Source organism: Solanum dulcamara, chromosome 7 (genome assembly GCF_947179165.1).
Source record: "Solanum dulcamara chromosome 7, daSolDulc1.2, whole genome shotgun sequence".
Classification (NCBI taxonomy): Eukaryota; Viridiplantae; Streptophyta; class Magnoliopsida; order Solanales; family Solanaceae; genus Solanum; species Solanum dulcamara.
Window position 1 is genome coordinate 27732526 of NC_077243.1, and position 20218 is coordinate 27752743.

Below are 20218 nucleotides of genomic sequence, written 5' to 3' on the forward strand. Positions count from 1 at the left end.
TAGTAATTGTGTTGGAATGCAATTGATGGGGAAATTGAAATGTTCAGCAACCCACCAACCCATTCTAGAAGCTGCAAATCTCTGACTCTTAGCTCACAATTCCAGAAGCCGCACACCATTGTTGAAACCATTAGCCACCATTCTTGAAGCCTCCATTGTTGAATGGAAAATTCAGCCACCATCCACATTTTTAAGTCTATAAATAAAATCTTATGTTTCACTTGTAAATCAACAAACAAAATACAATCCAGGAAGAGATTGTGAACTGAAGAGAGTGTTTGTTGAGGTTTTTTTTAGAGAGAAATACTTGGTGTAAATTCTCTATAATTATATTCTTGTGAAATAGAGTTGTTTTACCTCCTAAATATTCTTTATAGTGATCAGAGAATCACAACACATTTTTATTCATTTCACATAATTTAAAAATATTTTTGAACATTTTTGATTAATAAATTGATGCAAAAAATTGGTAGGTAATATACGAACTAGAAAGAATGACAGAGATGAAGAAAGCAAAGCACAAAATTACAGAAATACCCTTGTTCTCGGAACTTAAAAAAGTAAGCTTTTTTTTCTTAAACTAAAAAAGAAAAAAAAGAAAAGGTGAATCAGAATTGAGAAAACGCTCCGCCGTAAGCTCGACAATGGCAAAGCAGAAGGAAACTTCCGCCATGGAAATCGACGATCAGAGTTCTATTCCTTCTGATCAGATCAGTAACCCTAAGTTCTCTGTCAATGGTACCCTCCTTCTCTCCTTCCCTCCCCAGAGGCTTATCCGATAAAACTTCTTAATTCCTTTCTCCAATTGCATTGAAAATTGTGGTATATTTTTTTCTTCTACTTTACTGAATTTTAGGTACATTTGTATGTTTTATAGTGTTACAGCTTTTAAAATCTGCTCAAATGCAGCATGGATTGCGATTCGGCGATTACGCTCGTTATAGGTGCTCTCCCGTTACACACCATATGCTCCTCAGAACAATGAATAAATGATTTAGGTCTGAATTGTTTTGAGTGATTTTTTTAAGGTTTAAGAAAATTGGAATTTGCAGGAGGTATTGTACGGCTCGATTAAGGAGATTATATAAATCGCTCAAGTTTACTCATGGACGTTTGAAGTACACCAAGCGTCCAATTTCAATAACTACAGTCACTGAAGTGAGGTGTGTGTATTTGTATTTTGTTTGTGATGTTTTGTATTCCTAGTGTTAATTTAGTTTACTATTAAATTGATGGATTCATTGAAAATTTCGGTTTTTTCTTGTTCTTTGAAGTAAGGGACCCCTAGCATGCCACAACATATAGAAATGTGTTTTGAAGATTGTATTTACTTGTTACAACAACAAAAATAACCCATCATTCTCAAACTAATTAGGGTAAATTATATGAAGTCTCTACACTTTGTTGGGTCCAAAAGCTTACTCTTTTCTTTTTTAGATTACGGTGGTGTCCAAGCCAGCTTGCGCGCCACTCAACAATTCCACCACGTACTTGCTACCTCCCACTAGTAGAGTTAGTTGATAAATTTATCCACCAGGGTTTAGGCAATTGGAGAGAAATCACGTAGTGTTTCTCTGTTGGGATTCAAATCCTAGTCTCACTTGATTTTCATCCCACTTCATTAACCAATGGACTACACTTATTACTACAATGATATATATCTTACTAGACTAACAAAGAGATCAGTTGAAAATTCACACAGGCATTGCCTAGTGAAGGTTTATCAGAGAAGGGAAAAAGAGAGGCGAGTAGAAGAGTTTCTGCTGTATTGGGTTATTTTATTCAACAATTGTATGTTTAGAAGTCTAAAAAGATCTAATTTCTGTCATTGTTTGATGTTGATTAAGCTATCATTACACCTTTTTTTGGAGCTTTGGGTGCATTTTCTTGAGTTAATTTCTAAAAAGTTGACATGTTAAAGATCTAGTTCCTTGAACAAGTATAAAGAGAGAAGTATTATACTTTTTTTTTGTAGTGTGATCTATATTTTCTGGGTTGGATTGGAATTGAGTAATGAACAATCTTACTCTGCCTGATATGAATCATATTTTCTTTGTTATCTCCTGAATGTACATACTTGGTTAAAACTTTACAATGTCAATGATTTACTTGTTGTAGGTTTCTTCACGTGGTTCTCTATACAGCTGAGAGAGCTTGGAGTCATGCTATGGAAAAGAAAACTTTGCCTGATGGACCAAATGCACGCCAAAGAAGTTATCTCATTGGTCGGTTGAGAAAGGCGGTTAAATGGGCTAGTCTTTTCCAGGAATTATGTTCCATCAAGGGAGATTCGAGAACATCTTTAGAAGCGGAGGTATGCTTCTTGTGTCATGATTCTCGTATACATAGCATTATGCTTGCTCATGAGAGCTTTCAGTTTTAGTCATTCATCCAAACCTTTGGTCATTTGGCCCTTGAGGTGCTGCCGGAGGTGTTGAGTTGTTGATCTTCTCAAAATGCTTTTCCTTGCTATTCCTGAAGTCTCTTTGTTCATTTTTCTTTTGATTAGGATAATCTTTCTGAAATACATTAAGTCAGGGAAAGGAAACTCAAGCCACTAATGGATAAAATTGTAGTGTGACAGGAAAGCCATTGGGTCTTTCTTTACCAAAAAAAAGGGAACAGGAAAGTCATTGGGTCCTTTAGAATAACTGTGTTACAGATCTTGGTGGATAGGCTTGATTCATATGTTAATATCTTACAACAACATACAACAGACCTAGTGAAATCCCACTAAGTGGGGCATATGTTAATAACTTATGACTTAAAATTGATACTGAAAGAACACAGATGCTTCTGTGACTTATTTCTCTATTTACCTTTCAAACTTTGCTTTTCTTGGTGCTAAGACTGGATTTATTTCTACTTTACCAATATCCAAGAAAAAGAACTGGATTTATTTCTAAAAAAGTCTTAAGACTTATTTCACAGAATTACCGCCTAATAGCTGACACTACCACAGCTTTATCCGGCAACAATCATTTTAGTCCATGAAGATGTTTTACTTCCTGTTAAGAACCTGACCCTTTAAATGGTGTCTGAAGTTTTAGCCTTTAGTAAGGCCATTTGCTGTATGAAAGTTTCAGGAATTAGCATTTGAAGAGCTTAGATGGGAGAAGTTTCAGGTCATCTTTTGTTATTTATATGTTTCTCTTCAACTTGTTAATCAATGATCAACTATACCTCAATCCCACATTAGTTGGGTTTGACAATATAAACCATCTATATATTTCATTCTATTTGGGTCCGTGCCATTATAATACTGGTAAGTAATTTGTCTTTTGATGCAAATTAGATGTTCTCTAAATCTTGTATTTATCTCAAAGTGGATCTAATGTAAGTGTAAAAACAATAATTGAGTATTAACCCTGACTAGTTGTTATTGCCTATATGGATTTTTTCCTTCTACTTGATCAACAAATGGATCTTTTGCTTCTATTCTGTTTTATTCTTAGTTAAGTCGGCAGGGATTCCTAAAAATTGTATATCTTTTTTTTTTCTTCTGAATTTGGTAAAGATTGTATTCCTCAGCATTAAGGGTATGCTGTCCACCACCAAAAAGGGTCAGTTACAAGCTTCCTATCAAATCTAATATCTGCTCTGTATCTACTATACACAGTTGTTTACACCAAAAACTAAAGATACTATACAATTCCATTTAACCTTGTGTATGAAATTGGATCTATCTTCAAAACATCTACTCCAAACTGTCCACCATATGCATGATGGTATTAACCTCCCTCATCTCTTTTGATTCCTGCTGCTTCCTCTCCTAACCCAACATTTTAGCAGCTCTGATGTATGTTCTGGCATACTCCAGTTAACACTAGAGATGCTGAGAAACAAATTCCAAATTTGAGCAGTGAAGTTAAGTGCAAGAATAGGTGGCTATTAGTTTCTCCTCTCAAATTGCATAGCAAGAGTAGGTGGCTAAAAATTGTATATCATTTGAGGCAATTTCTCTCCTTGTGGTTTTAGTTTTACCTCGTGGTGCACCTATAAGCGGATATGACCCAAGCAAATACTATTACTATGAAGATTCATCACAGTATAACTAATTCTTTTTATACTGACCATCCACTTACCACAAGCATCTTTAATTTGTTAATGGAACTGGCTTTGAATACATAGTGGAGTTGTCTTGTACTTGCTAATGACTTCATAAATTGAATAAGTTCCTAAGTATTAGTATCCTTGTCTAGGTTGTAGCTTATACTCTTGGAAGGATAAAACAAACTAATCCAAGTGACTTACTTGGATAGAAAGGATAAAAGTGAAGAAAAGAGCTTCATTTGGATGACAATTAGAGGGCCAAACTTGCAGTTGAAATTGAGGAAAAGAAATATACATACATTAGCTGGTGTATATGTGTAAATGCTTGAAAGAAAAGGTGGTCTACTTGTAGCTATATTGAGAGGTTGTTAGTCAATTGTGGTGGTCACGGGACTGTACCGATCTGTTCGACTACAGTCATTAATGTTGGCTATGGTCAAGGATGCGATATTCAGCTACACTCTCGGAAGATGAAAAAATGTAGCTCCTTTCCTATCAACCCGGTTCTAAAGAACGGTTTAAAAGCTGCCGATTTCACTAATCTGTCTGCCCTTTTGCGTGGATGATCATTTACCCAACCCAGTTTATCAATTTTGTTTGCTTAATGATAACTTAGTACAGTGTTAGATCCTTTTTTTAAGCTTATATAATTGGTAATGCCTTTCACCTTTCCTTTTTGGCACCTTACCTTTGTATGTTGGCGGTAGAACAGAGAATCAAACGTAAAGAATCAGATCATGTTGTTAATTCTCTACTTTTTTAATGTACTGCTTTTATGTAGGAGATTTTTCTATAATTAGTAAAATTATTTACCATGTATAAAAACAGAGAATCAAACTTTGCATATCTTCAGATTGTCGAAATAGGAATATTCTTTTGAGATTTTGCATAGACAATAGTTAATTAATCTAAATTACTGAACACCCCAATCACTCCATTCCATTTCTAATCACATCCTTTTAGGATTGTCATTATTCTTTTTCATTGCTCTTGTGTAGGCGTGGTGTTTCATTTTGTGTTTCAATGCTAAAAGTGACTCAATATAGTGTTTAATTATTGACCCAAATATTCAATAGTTTGATTTTATAGTGTGATTCAGCAATCTGGTTTCCTAATCCACAGGCTTATGCTGCATACATGAAAGGGAGTTTATTGTTTGAACAAGATCAAAACTGGGACGTTGCTCTTAAGTGTTTCAAAAGCGCCAGGTACCGTAGCCTTTATTGAGATGTATACTTCTCTATTACTGACAGTATAATGACCAGAGTGTCTAGTTTGCTTTCAAATGATATCCACAGAGAATGTTGTAGAATAATCTCTTCATTCTGTTCGGCATATCCGCTTCTCTTATTTGAATTATAATATTGTTTCAACAAGGTCCTGAATGCTCACGATCTGACTAATTTGGATAGGGCTGTGTATGAGGAACTTGGAAAATATGGAGATCTAGAGAACCAAGTATTGTGCCGTGAGCGGGTTGAGGAACTAGAACCTAGTATCAGATATTGCTTACACAAGATTGGTGAGTCTAATTTACAAACTTCTGAACTCGTTTCCATCGGTGAAATGGAAGGGCCTGCACTGGACCTTTTCAAAGCAAAGTTGGAGGTGAGCTGTCATTTCTAAGTGTATCTAAATATATCCCGATAAAAATAAAAGAGTATGGTTTATAGGAACTATATTTTTGTACGAGAGTGCTTCCATTGTACTCTGGGTGCTGTGTTTCTCAAGAATTTTTTGAAAAATGAGTTTTGAGGATTATTTGCTCCTTATTGATCTATCACTCTCTTTTCTTTGTTTACAGGCTGCTATGGCAGAGGCAAGATCTCAGCAGGCTGCATCTATGACAGAATTCCATTGGCTTGGAAATAAATTTCCAATTTCAAATGCAAAGACACGGGTGTCCATTCTGAAAGGTATGTAATTACTTCGATGCAAAAGGTAGCTCTTCAAAAAATGCATCAATAGCCAACTTACTGGAGGTTCTAGGATTTTTAGTCTCTGAGTTTGAAATTCTTCCAGTCTTCTATTTTGAATCAAATTCTCTTCTTTCAACCTAGTTTCAGATTTTGGTCTGCATACTTTGTTCTTTATGCAACAAAGCATTTCTAGGGCATTCTTTGATATTTTCCACTTACCTTTTGGATGTCTGTACTTGAGGTCCTTGTACGTGCGTAGCACTCTCTATGATCCTTGTGAGTTGCCTTCTAATGTTAAGGATGTTAACAGTTGCAGGTTTTCATGTCTAGTCCCAGCGACAGTGATGATAAATATAATGGAGTATGATATAGGGATAGTTTCAAATATATACAATAAAGTAATTAATTAACAAATATAGCCATGTTTTTATTTACATAAAGTCATAGAAAGTATACACTGATTATACACTGACTATTGATACACTCAAAAGTTGAATATAGCTTACCTATACATGAGCCATACACTGACTATACATTGTGATACACTAAAAAAGCTGAATATAGCTTAACCATACATGAAGTATATACTGACTATACATGGACTATTTATCGAACTAATTTTTTTCGAATATTTATTAGGCTAATTAAAGAAGGAAAAGCATGAAAAGTAGTTAAAGGGAAGATTGATTATGAAGGAGAAGGTGATTTCAGAAACAAAAAACGATTTTGTTGCATGTAATTTTAATTCTTTCTATTCAATCCTGACCAACTCAAAATCTCCTCTAAACTGTCCCAAATTTTAGATATGAAATTCTCTCGATGTTTCGAGTCTTTTGATATATAATTCGCTCTAAATGATTCACATTTGCAGTAGGTCAAACTTTTAAATAAAGCTTTGAAACTTTAATGGTTGATTGATCATGGAAGAAGAAGGAAGACTGAAAACAACAAAGAGAAAAGGAAGAAAAAGGAGGTAGAGGAGGAAGGAAGAAGAAGCCATTAATGGCCAAAGTGGAAGGAAGAAGAAGGGTATGGCCGAATGGCCAGTTCAGCTATTTTTCTTGTAAATAAAATGTCCGAGTGGCTCTTTTGTATAATGATCCCTACAAAATATGTAACAATATGAGGCAAACCAATATTCTAAGGAATTGTCCTCTAGGAACCTATGTTATACAAACCAAATTACAAGCCACCCTTTTGTATAATTATCCCTATAAAATATGTAACAAATATGAGGCAAACCAATATTGTAAGGAATTGTCCTCTAGGAACGTTATGTTATACATAATGCAATGAGTTTGTTATCTTACAAAGAATGAATTATACAGATGCATACCTTAAAAAATTACATCAACATTGTTGCTTTTGCAAACCTGAGTGGGAAATGAGAATTTTCACTCGCTTTAACTTAAGAGACTCGTAATTTTAGTTTTAAAATTTCTCCTCCTCATTTTTGCTTCTCTAGTGAAATACTCCAAAAACAACATATTCCGTGAAATCCCACTAAGTGGGGTCTGCGGAGGGTAGAGTGTACGCAGACCTTATCACTACCTCGTAGAGGTAGAGAGACTGATTTCGAAAGACCCTCGGCTCAAGTGTAGCAAACCCAAGTGGCGGAAGAAGAAAACAATGAAGAAAAACATTGTAAAGTCTATAAGAACGAAACAATAACAACAAAATGGTGTGAAAGTCGAAACACAATAAACAACATATGGCAAGAATTACAAGGGTACGGAAAAAAGAAGAAGCTACATGGGTATGACTAGTACTACAACAGGTACAAACAATTCTAAAGCTTCACAAAGCAAGACAACACTTTACCCCTACTAACCTTCTATCTTAATAAGCGACCTTCACTCTTTTCTATCTAGAGTCGTGTCCTCAGTAATATGAAGTTGCGCCACGTCCTGTATAATCACCTCTCTTCAATACTTCTTCGGTCTACCCCTACCTCTACCCCTCCGCGTACCTTTACAACCAGCCTCTTGCACCTCCTCATTGGGGCGTCAACACACCTCCTCTTCACATGTCCAAATTATCTCAATCACGCTTTCCTCTTCTTGTCTGCACAGAGGCCACTCCCACCTTCTTCCGGATAACCTCATTTTTTATCTTGTCGCTCCTAGTATGCCCACACATCCATCTCAACATCCTCATCTCCGCAACATGCATCTTCTGAAGTTCTTAACTGGCCAGCACTTCACCACATACAACAAGGATGGTTTAACCACCACTCTATAGAACTTACCTAAGTTTGAGTGGTACCTTCTTATCACACAAAACTCCAGCGGTAAGCCTTCATTTTATCCATGCCGCCCCAATGCGATGTTACACATGATCTAGTTAAATGCTCCATTTGTTCAATTTTATGGAAACAATTTGACTTTAAACTTCTCATTTTACCCTTAATGACATGCGTTTGTGACCACAAAAATATCATGGCATGTATAAGACCACAAGATCTTAAAAAAATTCTTTCTTAAACTTTGTTCTCAGTCAAACCCTTCCACATAAATTGAAATGGAGGGATTAACATTTAACCACTTCTTTGCATTTTGGTCAACTAATTGCATATTTGCGTATTTGCCTTTAAAACATCATGTTGGTTTTATCTTTATTTCAAGCTTATATTATGCACTGTGCCATTATCAGCCCAGGAACTGGAGAAAGATATCCATGGCTCAACTGCTGATTCTCTTCCAGCAGAGAAGAAACTTGCCTTATATGACAAAATATTTGCAGCATATCACGAAGCCAGGAGCTGCATCCGGAATGACCTGGTGAGCGACTACTCCTTATATTTACATGGGAGTAGCTGACTCTTGGAAATTTCAAGTTGCTCTTGAATATTGCATACATCTATTTGAAGTCCTGATATGGTTCATCTTACACTTGGTTTTTCTTCTAGGTTACGGCTGCTAATTCGGAAAATGTGAAGGATGAGTTAAGTGGACTGGATAAAGCCATTGGTGCAATTTTAGGGCAGCGAACTATTGAGCGGAATCAGTTGCTAGTTAAAATAGCTAAAAGCAAGCTCAACAAGGTCCGTGATGATAAAAATGAAAAGGTCACAAAGCCAGAGGAGCTTGTTCGGCTGTATGATCTACTGCTACAGGTAACAATTATCGAGTGTTATTTTTTTTTAATTACAGTCTTAATCAGTGCATTTTAGATCAGAGTTGGCAATATGGAAAGGCTCATTTATATGGCTAATGGACTGCACTATTAACTACTTTCTCTGGTGCAGAATACCGCTGATCTTTCTGATCTAATTAGTTCTGGTAGAGATAGAAAAATGGAAGAAGTTGCCTTAGCTGAAGAGTGTGAGCTGAAAAGTATGGTTTTCCGAGCAGAAAGGTTTGACTTTTATTATTTCATTCAATGAAATGTTTTCTTTGAGCTGAGGGTCTATTAGAAACAACCTCTACCTCCCAAGGTAGGTGTAAGGTTTGTGTACAGACTACCTTCCCCAGACTCCATTTGTGCGACTATATGTTGTTGTATTGTTTCTTTCATTATGTGATAGTTGAACTGGCATTTCTGGTGAGAAGGGGAAAGTGAAAGACTATTTTCATATGGTTTTAGCACTTCTTGTAGCCATCTAAAACTGATATTATTGGTGAATTTACTGAAGAAAGATCTGGAACTCTTAGTGTCCCAGATAAGGCAGTTGTACAACTTCAATGTACAAAATGCTTAGGTGATGATCAATGAAATCTGTAAGATTGTACTTTGCCTGTTTGGAGTAATTTGAAATTGTGGTTCCAGTGCCAGTATCTATTTCAACTATAATCAAATGTTCTTCATCTTAGATGAAGGGAATCATTGGATTAATCTATTTGCCTCCTGTCAGTAACTTCACGACTTGGACTGAGTTTCATTCCGCTCTTATATCTTCATGTGCAAAATTTTGTTCAATTTGATGTGGGTGGTAGACCTGTAGTTTGGTGCTTTCATTTCAACTTCTTGCTAACCATTAGGATCTTCTCGATCCTCTTATTTAAGCCTGTTCTGCAAAATAATTTTGCCTTTGCACTGTGATGAGGTTTTGTTATTATCCTCTTGCCCCTCCTCCCTCTCTTCCCCCATGAAGCGCTAGTCAGCTTAGCTTTTCAGGATCTTACTGGGCTTTCAGGGTTGCAGCTTTGTGCATCTTTAATGTTGTCCTAGATTGAATATTTTCTTGTTTGAAATCAATTAAAAGCTTCTATGTCAATTTTTTGTTTGAAACTGAGCTTTTATGTCAATTTTCCTCCAGGTGCTTCTACTTAGCGAAGTCCTACAGTTTCGCGGGAAAGAGGACAGAAGCTTATGCCTTGTACTCTCGAGCTCGTTCTTTAGCTGATGCAGCTCTTATGAAACTGCAGTCCACGAATGCTGATCAGGTAGGCACTTTATCAGTCTAACTACCTACTTTTATTATTAAATTATTGTGCATGTGCTCTTAATTTATTTTTTTGATAGAGCTTCCTAGCTGCTTCTTATAGGATGAACTAGGGCTGGGCATAAAATACCGAAAACCGAATTACCGAACCGAACCGGCTATTTCGGTATTCGGTATTTCGGTTTGGTATTCGGTACCGAAATTGATATTTCGGTATTTCGGTTTCGGTATTCGGTATTTCGGTTTCGGTATTCGGGATTTCCCGAATACCGAACTTTTTAATATATATATATATATATATTTTTACAAAAAAACTAGAAAAAAAATTACCAAAAAAATAAGAATATAGTAAGAGGAAACTATCTCATTTTTTCATTTCCCTTACCATTTTCATTTCAACTTTCCCACGTTTACCGTATATTATATGCACACTTACACGTACATTATGGATAACTGCTAAAATTTAATTCATGTACATGTAAAAATTATAAATTCTAATTTCAAATTTATGCAATTGATTAAGAATTCTAATTTCACTTTGCATGATTCCCACGTTAGTTATCTACATAAATTGTTTGGTAGTTACATTGAAAACGAAAGATTCCTCTTTCATATCTTTGCAGGAACTAATTAATAATTAGTGCAGTGATGTAGAGTTTTTGGATAATTCAAAGAAAAACATATGTATAAAAATTATGTATGATATATTAGAGATTTTTGTTTTCACTCTTTTTCATTATTTTTATTACATGGTAATATTTTTTTTATTCTGTATCTATTCATAAATTATTTTCTCTTTGTTTACGATGTATCATTTCTCCTCCGTAGAATGTGGCTTACGAGCAATTTCGATTTCGATATTCGGCAAGTTAAAATGCATATATTACTTAATTATGGTGTAGTAATAAAAATGTAAGTTAAGATATGTATTCTTTAGGTTAATGTAAATATTAAATGCGGATAAATTTTTATTGTATATTAACTATTAAAAAAATATGGTATTACCGAATACCGTATCGAACCGAAATTTGATTTACCGATTACCGAATTACCGAATCGAAGTTTGAAAGTTCGGTATTTGGTATATACTTTGAATTACCGATTACCGAATTACCGAACCCGAACTTTGAAAATACCGAACCGAATACCGAACGCCCACCCCTAGGATGAACTAGTACGAAGATGCCCGTGCTAGACGCGGGCTCAACTCCAAAAGAATTCTACTCCAAAATTTTCAAATATGTATGTTTATGTATTCATAATTTTCCTTACTTCCTCAGAACTTTAAATCTCATTTAATCTTTCTTTTAACGTATAGTATACTACAATATTAAGCGTTAGTTGACTAAATTTTTCCGGAAGGATAAAATGTGATAGAAATTTCTATGGTTTTAAATTTAGTAATGTATCTTTGTACTCTTTAATATTTATGGTTGTTTTTTTATATGTTACTAAAAATTTAAAATATTATAGCCCATAGACATGCTTGGCATTTAAGTAAAAGATTCCTGATGTTTTCATCATTTAAGTGCACAACAAATCACTGAAGCCTATATTACAAGTAAACAATGCACAAAAGTACGACAAATGACCATAATGCCATAAAAATGGATTTTATGACTTTATGCAGCCATATTGACCTTCAAACTGCTAACTCTCCCTTGTGTATACAGTATCGATATATAAATAGCAAATTCTGATGCATAATTATAGCATTCTTATATTTTCTACTGATGTCGCTTCAATCAGTAATATGAGTGTGAATGATTCTTCTTTTCTGTATCTCCTTTTTGTCATTGTTTTCTCTCCATCTGTGTCAGGTCATGATCAAGGAACTGAGAACACTTTATAATGAGAGCAGATCTAACAGCTGTGTTGAGCATGCCAAAGGAATTATGGAGGAGGAAAAGGCTCCAGAAAATCTTTCGAAAAGGATATCAAATATCTCATTGAATGGAGCTGATAAGAAGGTATAATTTGGCCTTCCCTATGTCTGTTGAGTACTTTTGCAATCATTCCCATTAGTTAATTTGTTGTAGTATTCACCTACCACATATTCTTAGATTACCATATGAAACTGGGGAAGAAACCCATGGAGATTTTCTGTGTCGTTGAAATACTTCCAACCATCTTCTTCTATGACCTTTTCTTATTGGGTTTGATGACATTGAAAACAGAAATTTTGGATTTCTTCTGAAGATAATTATTGACTGCTGAAGTATGTGAATAGTGAGTTGGAAAAAAATAGTTTGAATACTTCGGAATTCAAAATCTAGTCAACATTAGATGAGCCTCACTTATCTTAGCAAAAGCATTAATGATTTTCTCCATCTTATGTCCTTCAGAAGATACTGTATTTTGTGTGCATGATACCTCAAATTAATGGCATATTGTGAAATAAAGTTGTAATTCTGTTGCTTTTCCAGTGTTTGTGCTGGAAAAGGTTTCTTCATTGATAATTCTTGCTGAGCACTTCACCATTGTGGTTGACACAAATCCCCACCCACACACAGTAGATGCTTCAGTTGTAGTTCATTTCAGGTTTTTATCCATTTAGTACTATGTAGATGCTCCCAACTGTTGGTGATATTTTCTTGGTAGTTCTATATATGCTAGTACAACATTAGGGTAACCTGAATGTTTGAAGCACCAAGTATGACAAACAATTCTGCCTTGATAAATTTTTGATACTCTATATGTGGTAGTTACTAAAGTGTTCATGCTACTTCTCTTTCATTAATTCCATGCTATGTTGCTCGGACTCTTCAAAATGTCAACGGGTTCGTGTCAGATTCTCCAAAAGTAGTGTATTTTTGGAGAATCTGACACGGTGGCGGCATCAAAAGTGGTGGGGCATCAAAAGTGAAGAGTCCGCGCAACTTAGATTCCATGGCAGTTGATTGCCTATCTGTTTTGTACTCCAAAAACTGGGTCCTTTATCATATCCTTATTTGTTTTTAGGCATTATATTTTTCCTTCTCTTTTCTAGTTTGTCTTGTTTCTGCTTCCCCTGACGTGTGTAATCCATGTTTTTTTACTTCTTTTAGATGGAGAAACTTCTCATGGAAAAATTGGATACATACGAATCAGCTCTTGGCGAATCCAACATGAAGGTTGTTCCTCGAATTGAAACTTTTCCACCTGCCTTCCAACCAGTTCCTCGTAATCCCATCGTATTGGACCTGGCTTATAACCTTATTGAGTTCCCATCACTGGATGCTCGTATGAAGAAAGATAAGAAAGGTTTCATTAGTAGGTTTTGGGGATGAGCTTCTATTTTCCTTGGTCATTGATTTATCAGTTGCACCATAGAGTTGAGACAATTTTTCAAATTTTAAGCTGCGAAATTCTTCGACATGCCTTTAGAAAATTTCTCTATACCTGAGAAGTCTCAGAAAATTCATTCTATGTACTCTGTTTTTTTCTGAAGTTGTAATTTTTGAACAGATTTCAAAAGAATCTTCAAGAGGGACTTCATTTGGTTTCATAAAATGGTTTGTTTGAATAGACAGAATTTATTTGTTAGTGCATTCTACTCCTAAGTTGCATCTCTCAGTGTTTCAACCAAAACGAAAATTAACCAAGTTTGTTTTGGAATAAAGGGGAACATCAATGAGCTTTATTGCAATTTGGAATTAAAGTTAATTGTAAAACACTTTGGGTTGGATTGTTAAAGATGTGATTTCTCTGTACTTCTCAAATTTTTTAACATCTTGCTATGATTTGATGTCGTTCCTACCTAGTATTGGAAGTTACATCATACTGGCAATGGCTCAACTTCTGTTTATTTACGTTTTCTTGCAACTGGTTAACTTACCTAAAGGATCAATTTGACAGTCTTTCTGTGTTCTTCCCTGTTTACGTGAGGGCAATTTCTTTTGGACAGATTGGTTAATTATCTGTACGCACTTCAAATTTGCCCTTTAAACCTATGTTTTGGTATGGATATATGTGTAGAACAATACAATCTCTAGATTGATTTTGGTTACATGAGCTCTACGTCTAACAATAGTCGTTAAACATCTTTCACTCTAGAGCCAAAGTCATTACCAAAATGCTCAACGTCTTCTGAATCAAATACTTACGAAAATTTCATGTATTTAAGACTTCCAAGTTTAGATAACAATTATTGATCAAAATATTGTAAATGCATTAGTCTTTGGTCGTAGGAAGGCAATATAAATGATGTCAACTGATATCCGAATCGCACGTTACAAAAGAGAGGGACGAACGAAGAATAAAGAAAAGCACATTGTAGTGTTTATACCTTCCAACGTCAACTTGATTAGTCAATAAGATGTTCTAATTTCAACAAATTTAACAATATTTGCTGTTGCAAGGACCGTCTCTCTGCTCTTGTTTTTCAATTTTAGCATCTAAGTTGATCAACATTGTCGATAGCTATGTTCCTTACAAGTACTAGAAGTTGCATCTCATGGAGCAAGTTTCACTTTCACATGCGCATATTTGCTAAGACCTACCCTATATGTTTGGTGCCATTTACTGTTCACTGCTTTTGTTGGGATACTTGTGACATTTCCTAATTAATTAATAGAATTCAAGCGCCAATGTTAGATGAGAATACTAGAGTAGAAGAACAAGCAAGCAAGAAACATAAAGAGATAAGCAGAGAATTCTTGCATCTTATTTCAAATTCAATTCCCACAAGTGCATTAATTCCCAGGAAATTTTAGCATATCACTGTTTTCTCCATAGTTCAAAACAATCAGATATTCATCTGATATATAGCAAAATGCTTTAGAATGCTCTGAAGCTCACGCAAAATCATAACACTTGATCTAACCATGGGGTTGAATCTGCTTAACACATACATTCCATGCTCGACACAGTTATGATTCACACAAGTACCAAATGCCAAAATGTTGATTCAAAACAGAATTGCAAACACTTGTTTCCTATATGTTTGACACGAATACACCTGCGCAAAATGAAGAGTTCATGTACCCTAAGTACAAAGAGAAATGTACCTGCAAACATCAGCCACTGTGATAGCAACATATTCAGGTAGGTAGAGCTCCACAGAAAGAGTGCTTTTCGCCTGAACGAATGAAGAACCCTATGAAAACAGCAATTATCCACAGCAAGAAACTCAGTGTCACCAAATGGAATTTCTTTGAGACAATGGCATTACACCAGTCCTTATCTTCAGGCAGTCCATAGAACTCTTCAATTACAGTGTTCATGACAGCATCGAGAAGCTTCTTATACCGAATATCAATATCTGTTGCATTCACCATTTTCATTTGAGCTTCTCTTAGGTACTTTACTGCCATTTCGGCCTCAACAAAACCAAACCTCACATCACTGATTTGTGAAATTCCACCACGGCTATTTGAGCCAGTGCATTCTTTGAACATGTCAGAAGTTACTGTCGATGACAATGGAGTCAGATCAGCAAGAGGATCCGCTGCCTCTGTTGAAGGAGAAGATTCTGGAATCAACAACAAGTCCTGGGAGCAATATGGTCCAAAAGTTACATCTCAAATACTATAAGGAATAGAGAATTTCGCATACCTGAAACGCAGTTCCAAGATCTCAAAATTGAAAACATACATAATTGGGATGCAAATAGCTTATAAATCGCAAAAGTTTTTAAGAAATTATGGACAGATTTTAAATAAACTAGTGAAATCTAAGCGAATTGCATACTTCGACCGTAACAGACACACACTGTACTGCTGAAAAGTGACAACAGAGTTCATAGTCGAAACAGTAGATTGTTTCCAACATAAATAAATACAGAGAAAAATAACACTTCAAATCAAAGTAAGTTCAAAAAAATAAAAAAATACAAACGAAATTGGATTCAATGAACGGACTCAGCTAAACTCAATTTTGTGTAAATACTACAATTACTGATGAAAATTCGCGCAATCATCGTGAATTATCTCAGCAGCGGTTTCAGTGAATGAAATTAAAAAATTAGAGAAGAAATTGGAACTTGTTTGCTATTAGGCTCGTGTGAGAAGTACAATTAGCGATGAAAATGCAGATATATAGCTAGAAAATTGATGAAGCAGGAGGCATTTCAGAAATTTACCTCAGCGGTGGATTCAGTGAGTAGATTATGATCATCTGAAATCAGAGAAGTGCCGATCGATGATTGAGAAAATGAGGAAGCAGCTTGCGATTCAAACACAGAATTCAAGTTCTTCCTAGTGGTCTGCATACAAATAAGATGAATATAACAAGAGAAAACAGAGGATACTGTTGATTGCTGTAGTAGAGAGATTATGTATATATACTTTGATCGTCTTCTTAGTTTGATCAGCGGATATGGATTTGGATCGGCGATTTCCGAGCTCCTTCAATGGCGTTTGAAGTTGATGCTCTCTCATGTTTTTGATGTGCGCCAAACGCTTTAGCCTTGGAATTTCAAATTAAGCTTTGGGATCTCTTATTTATATATATGGGCTAGTTTACTCTACAAGACAATAAATGATTTATGGGACTTTTTTTTTTTTTGTTGTTGTTAAAATCTTACGGTACGTACTTTTATAGTTGGAGCAGTGTTTCTTTATTCGTTAGGGATTTTATTAAAACCATTAAAAATATTCAAATTTACTTTTTAATTTTATCTTTCATTATTAAATTGGACTAATTAGACCCTTATATTCAAGCAACAATGTTTATAAATCAATTAGTCCTTTACGGGTTGTTTGAAAAAAAATTGAGATTAATTTTATCCCATTTGTTTTTTAGATATTAGCTAATCTCGAAATAATTTTATTCCATCAGTTATACTAAATTGATGATATTATTATCTCATAGAGAAGGTGGATAAATAATCTCATAAAATGTCTCAACTTATGGAATATCCTTGCTTATTTCATTCCACATGTCAAATTTGGGCACTCTCATTCAAATCAAGCTCAAACCGGTAAATTCCGTTTCCGTCAGCGTCCTTTTTTTTAAAAATAAGTCCTATAACGGCTATTCAATAATTTTTTTCTTTAAGTAGATTTACCAAATCACATATAAATTAGGGACATTGTGTTAATTCGTAAAAAAAGACTCATAAATAAGTGGTGGGACTATTCTACTCCTAATCAGAGATTTTGAATTCGAGTCTTAGGTATGAAGAAAATTCTATTGAAAGTGTTATTCAAAAATAAACCCTATAATATATGATTTAGATTTAATCGGAACTCTAAATGCGGGACCGAGTGGACAATACTGCATCAAAAGCTGCCAGCGGAACTGGTACAGGAGCAAAAAGAGTAACAGAGAGATACAGAAAGAGTTCAAGACTGAAAGCTTGAGGAACAACATGCAAGTTGGCTTTTTCTATCACTCATCTCTCTGAGTTGCACCCTGTTACCCAACATTTTTTTTAATAATATAAAAAAACGAACTACTCTTTCTTTAAAAAGAACTGGTATACGTATGATATTAAACTAATATTTCTGATCATTTTATATTGAAATATCTTGTTTGAGCATGTTAAAATTATATAACCTTAAAATAAAAGTTCAACTATCATTATTCTACTCTCCCCACACCTCCACTCCCCACGACCTCTCCACCATCCATGACTCTAATACCCCGACCTCTAATCCAATTTATACAATTTTTTTTATGTAATCTTAAAAAGAAAAAACTTTTATTCTTCATATTTTTAATTATATTATTCAAAATCTAAAGATAGAAAATTGTTAATATCCCCCCCCCCCCTTCATTTTTTTAAAAAATATTCTACCCTCTCCATATCTCCACCCCCACGACTCCTCCACCATCCCATGACTCTAAGACCTTGACCTCTAATCCAATTTATACGAAAAAAAATATTCATGTAATCGTAAAAAGAAAAGACTTTTATTGTTCATATTTTTAAATTATATTATTCAAAATCTAAAGATATTAGATGGAAAAAGAAAAGACTTTTATTGTTCATATTTTTAAATTATATTATTCAAAATCTAAAGATATTAGATGGTTAATCCCCCCCCCCCCCTTCCTCGTCCTCCCTTCCTCTACCTCTAATCAAAATCTATATGAGTGAAAATAATTATGTAATTAAAATAAAACTTGTGTTTAATATTTTTTCTTATTATATTATTTACAATATAAAGACTTTATGTAATCAACATATTTATAGTTATCAAAAAACTAAACGAGCAAAATTAGAATAAGAAGTATGACTTACTTGAATTCAGGCCTGGATATAGTAGAAAAATAATTTAGTCTATAATATGATCATCACCCATCTGCATACGAAAATAAAAATATTAAAAAAAAACTTTAGAAAATAAGAAATGAAGTAAATAAATAAATTCACCAGTATAGCTAATGATCATCTATATATAAAAAGAGAAAAAATTTAATATTAGATATAATTATAGGAGCATATATAAGAAGAGGTTAAGAAGATAAAATTTCATTCCAACTCAAATTTCATTTAAGTTTAAATTCAAATATCACATCTATTTATTAAAATAAAATCAATTGATTATTCTTCCTTATTTTTAATTTTTTAAATAGAGACCAATCTTTTTCCAATATTTTCTCCCTCTTTTTCTCGTTTCTTCTTCTTTTCTTTATTTTTTTCTCGTTTCTTCTTCTTTTCTTTCTTTATTTGTTTACTTGCTTCTTCTTTTTTTTTTCCTCGTTTCTTCTTCTTTTCTTTCTTTATTTTTTTTCTTGTTTCTTCTTCTTTTCTTTCTTTCTTTCTTTATTATTATTATTATTATTATTATTATTATTATTATTATTATTAAAATAAAATCAATTTATTATTCTTCCTTATTTTTAATTTTTAAAAGACAATCCAAATATTTTTTTATAGTTAACATAAAAAGAGACCAATCTTTTTCTAATATTTTCTCCCTCTTTTTCTCGTTTCTTCTTCTTTTCTTTTTTTATTTTTTTTCTCGTTTCTTCTTTTCTTTCTTTATTTTTTTTCTTTTTTCTTCTTCTTTTCTTTCTTTCTTTCTTTCTTTTATTATTATTATTATTATTATTATTACTACTACTACTACTGATATCATATATTTATTCTTTATTTAAAATTTAAATCAAATGTAATTAAATATATTTTATAACAACTTAATAATAAGTTTATGGAATAGTTTGTTATGGATTTTTATAAATATGTATTTATATAAGTTATTATTGAACATAAATCGTATCTTTAATTTTCTAATTGAATTAAATTTTTTGAAATTATCCATACTCCCAAATACAAATTTCAATATATTTAAAATTCAAATTAAATATATTTATAATATATGTAAAAGAAAATTTATGAAATAGTAAAAGTTCTAAAAGTAAGAGTTCATTTAATACTCTACACTTTCATTTAACACTCTTCTATTGTGTATTTATTATGAAAGTGGATGTCTACTATGGACGTCCCTTTCCCCTTTTCCTCACTTTTCTTCCTTCTTTTACTTTTCTCTCTACTTCAATTTGTCCCTCCCCCCTTGTATATTTTTTCATTCGCAGTGACTATTTATACAACAAGAAAAGACAAGAAATTCTCTCAATTTTCTCATTCTTTTACTATCTATTTTCTTAATAAATTGCTAAGTTAATTTATTTTATAACACGTTATCTGCACGAAGCTCTAATTTTTTCCATACATATTAACTTCTATATCAGATATATTTACTGAAGAAATTTTATTTTAGTTGTCTTTGTTATTTCTAAATTAATTTCTATATCAGTTGTCATCATGTCAAATTTATCAAAACTCGAGTTTGTGGCACTTGACATTTTCGGAAAAAAATATTTATCATGGATTGTTGATGCTGAAATTCACCTTGACGCTAAAGGTCTTGGTGATACTATTAAACAAGAAAATAAAACATCAAGCCAAAATAAAGCAAATGCCATAATTTTT

At 33.6% G+C, this 20218-nt stretch overlaps 2 protein-coding genes across 3 annotated transcripts; one reads left to right on the forward strand and one right to left on the reverse strand.

Annotated features, from left to right (window-relative positions):
* Positions 1-583: 583 nt before the first annotated feature.
* On the forward strand, positions 584-13848 carry LOC129894196 (uncharacterized). The gene is made up of 13 exons (XM_055969756.1): positions 584-738; positions 878-944; positions 1053-1163; positions 2119-2314; positions 5176-5261; positions 5466-5661; positions 5858-5969; positions 8625-8752; positions 8881-9087; positions 9220-9329; positions 10231-10357; positions 12177-12326; positions 13404-13848. The coding sequence occupies exons 1-13, from the start codon at positions 645-647 to the stop codon at positions 13623-13625; spliced, it is 1806 nt and encodes a 601-aa protein (XP_055825731.1). The 5' UTR covers positions 584-644; the 3' UTR covers positions 13626-13848.
* Positions 13849-15131: 1283 nt separating this feature from the next.
* On the reverse strand, positions 15132-16736 carry LOC129894197 (uncharacterized). Of its 2 annotated transcripts, XM_055969758.1 has the most exons (4): positions 16623-16736; positions 16418-16540; positions 15345-15827; positions 15132-15173 (listed from the first exon to the last, which is right to left on the reverse strand). In XM_055969758.1, exons 1-3 carry the CDS (start codon positions 16713-16715, stop codon positions 15378-15380), a joined length of 666 nt encoding a protein of 221 aa, XP_055825733.1. In that variant the 5' UTR covers positions 16716-16736; the 3' UTR covers positions 15132-15173; positions 15345-15377. The 2 variants fall into 2 exon arrangements, with proteins under 2 accessions (XP_055825733.1, XP_055825732.1); XM_055969757.1 differs by having other exon boundaries at positions 15132-15827.
* Positions 16737-20218: the final 3482 nt, after the last annotated feature.

Bases quoted from the DNA above. Each gene is read 5' to 3' on its own strand.
- LOC129894196 (XM_055969756.1), top strand. From the start codon at position 645: ATGGCAAAGCAGAAGGAAACTTCCGCCATGGAAATCGACGATCAGAGT. The intron at 1,164-2,118 runs GTGTGTGTATTT...TACTTGTTGTAG, and splicing joins ACTACAGTCACTGAAGTGAG to GTTTCTTCACGTGGTTCTCT. The intron at 5,262-5,465 runs GTACCGTAGCCT...TAATTTGGATAG, and splicing joins AAGTGTTTCAAAAGCGCCAG to GGCTGTGTATGAGGAACTTG.
- LOC129894197 (XM_055969758.1), bottom strand. From the start codon at position 16,715: ATGAGAGAGCATCAACTTCAAACGCCATTGAAGGAGCTCGGAAATCGC. The intron at 16,541-16,622 runs GTATATATACAT...ATTTGTATGCAG, and splicing joins AAACTAAGAAGACGATCAAA to ACCACTAGGAAGAACTTGAA. The intron at 15,828-16,417 runs GTAAATTTCTGA...TATTGCTCCCAG, and splicing joins TCACTGAATCCACCGCTGAG to GACTTGTTGTTGATTCCAGA.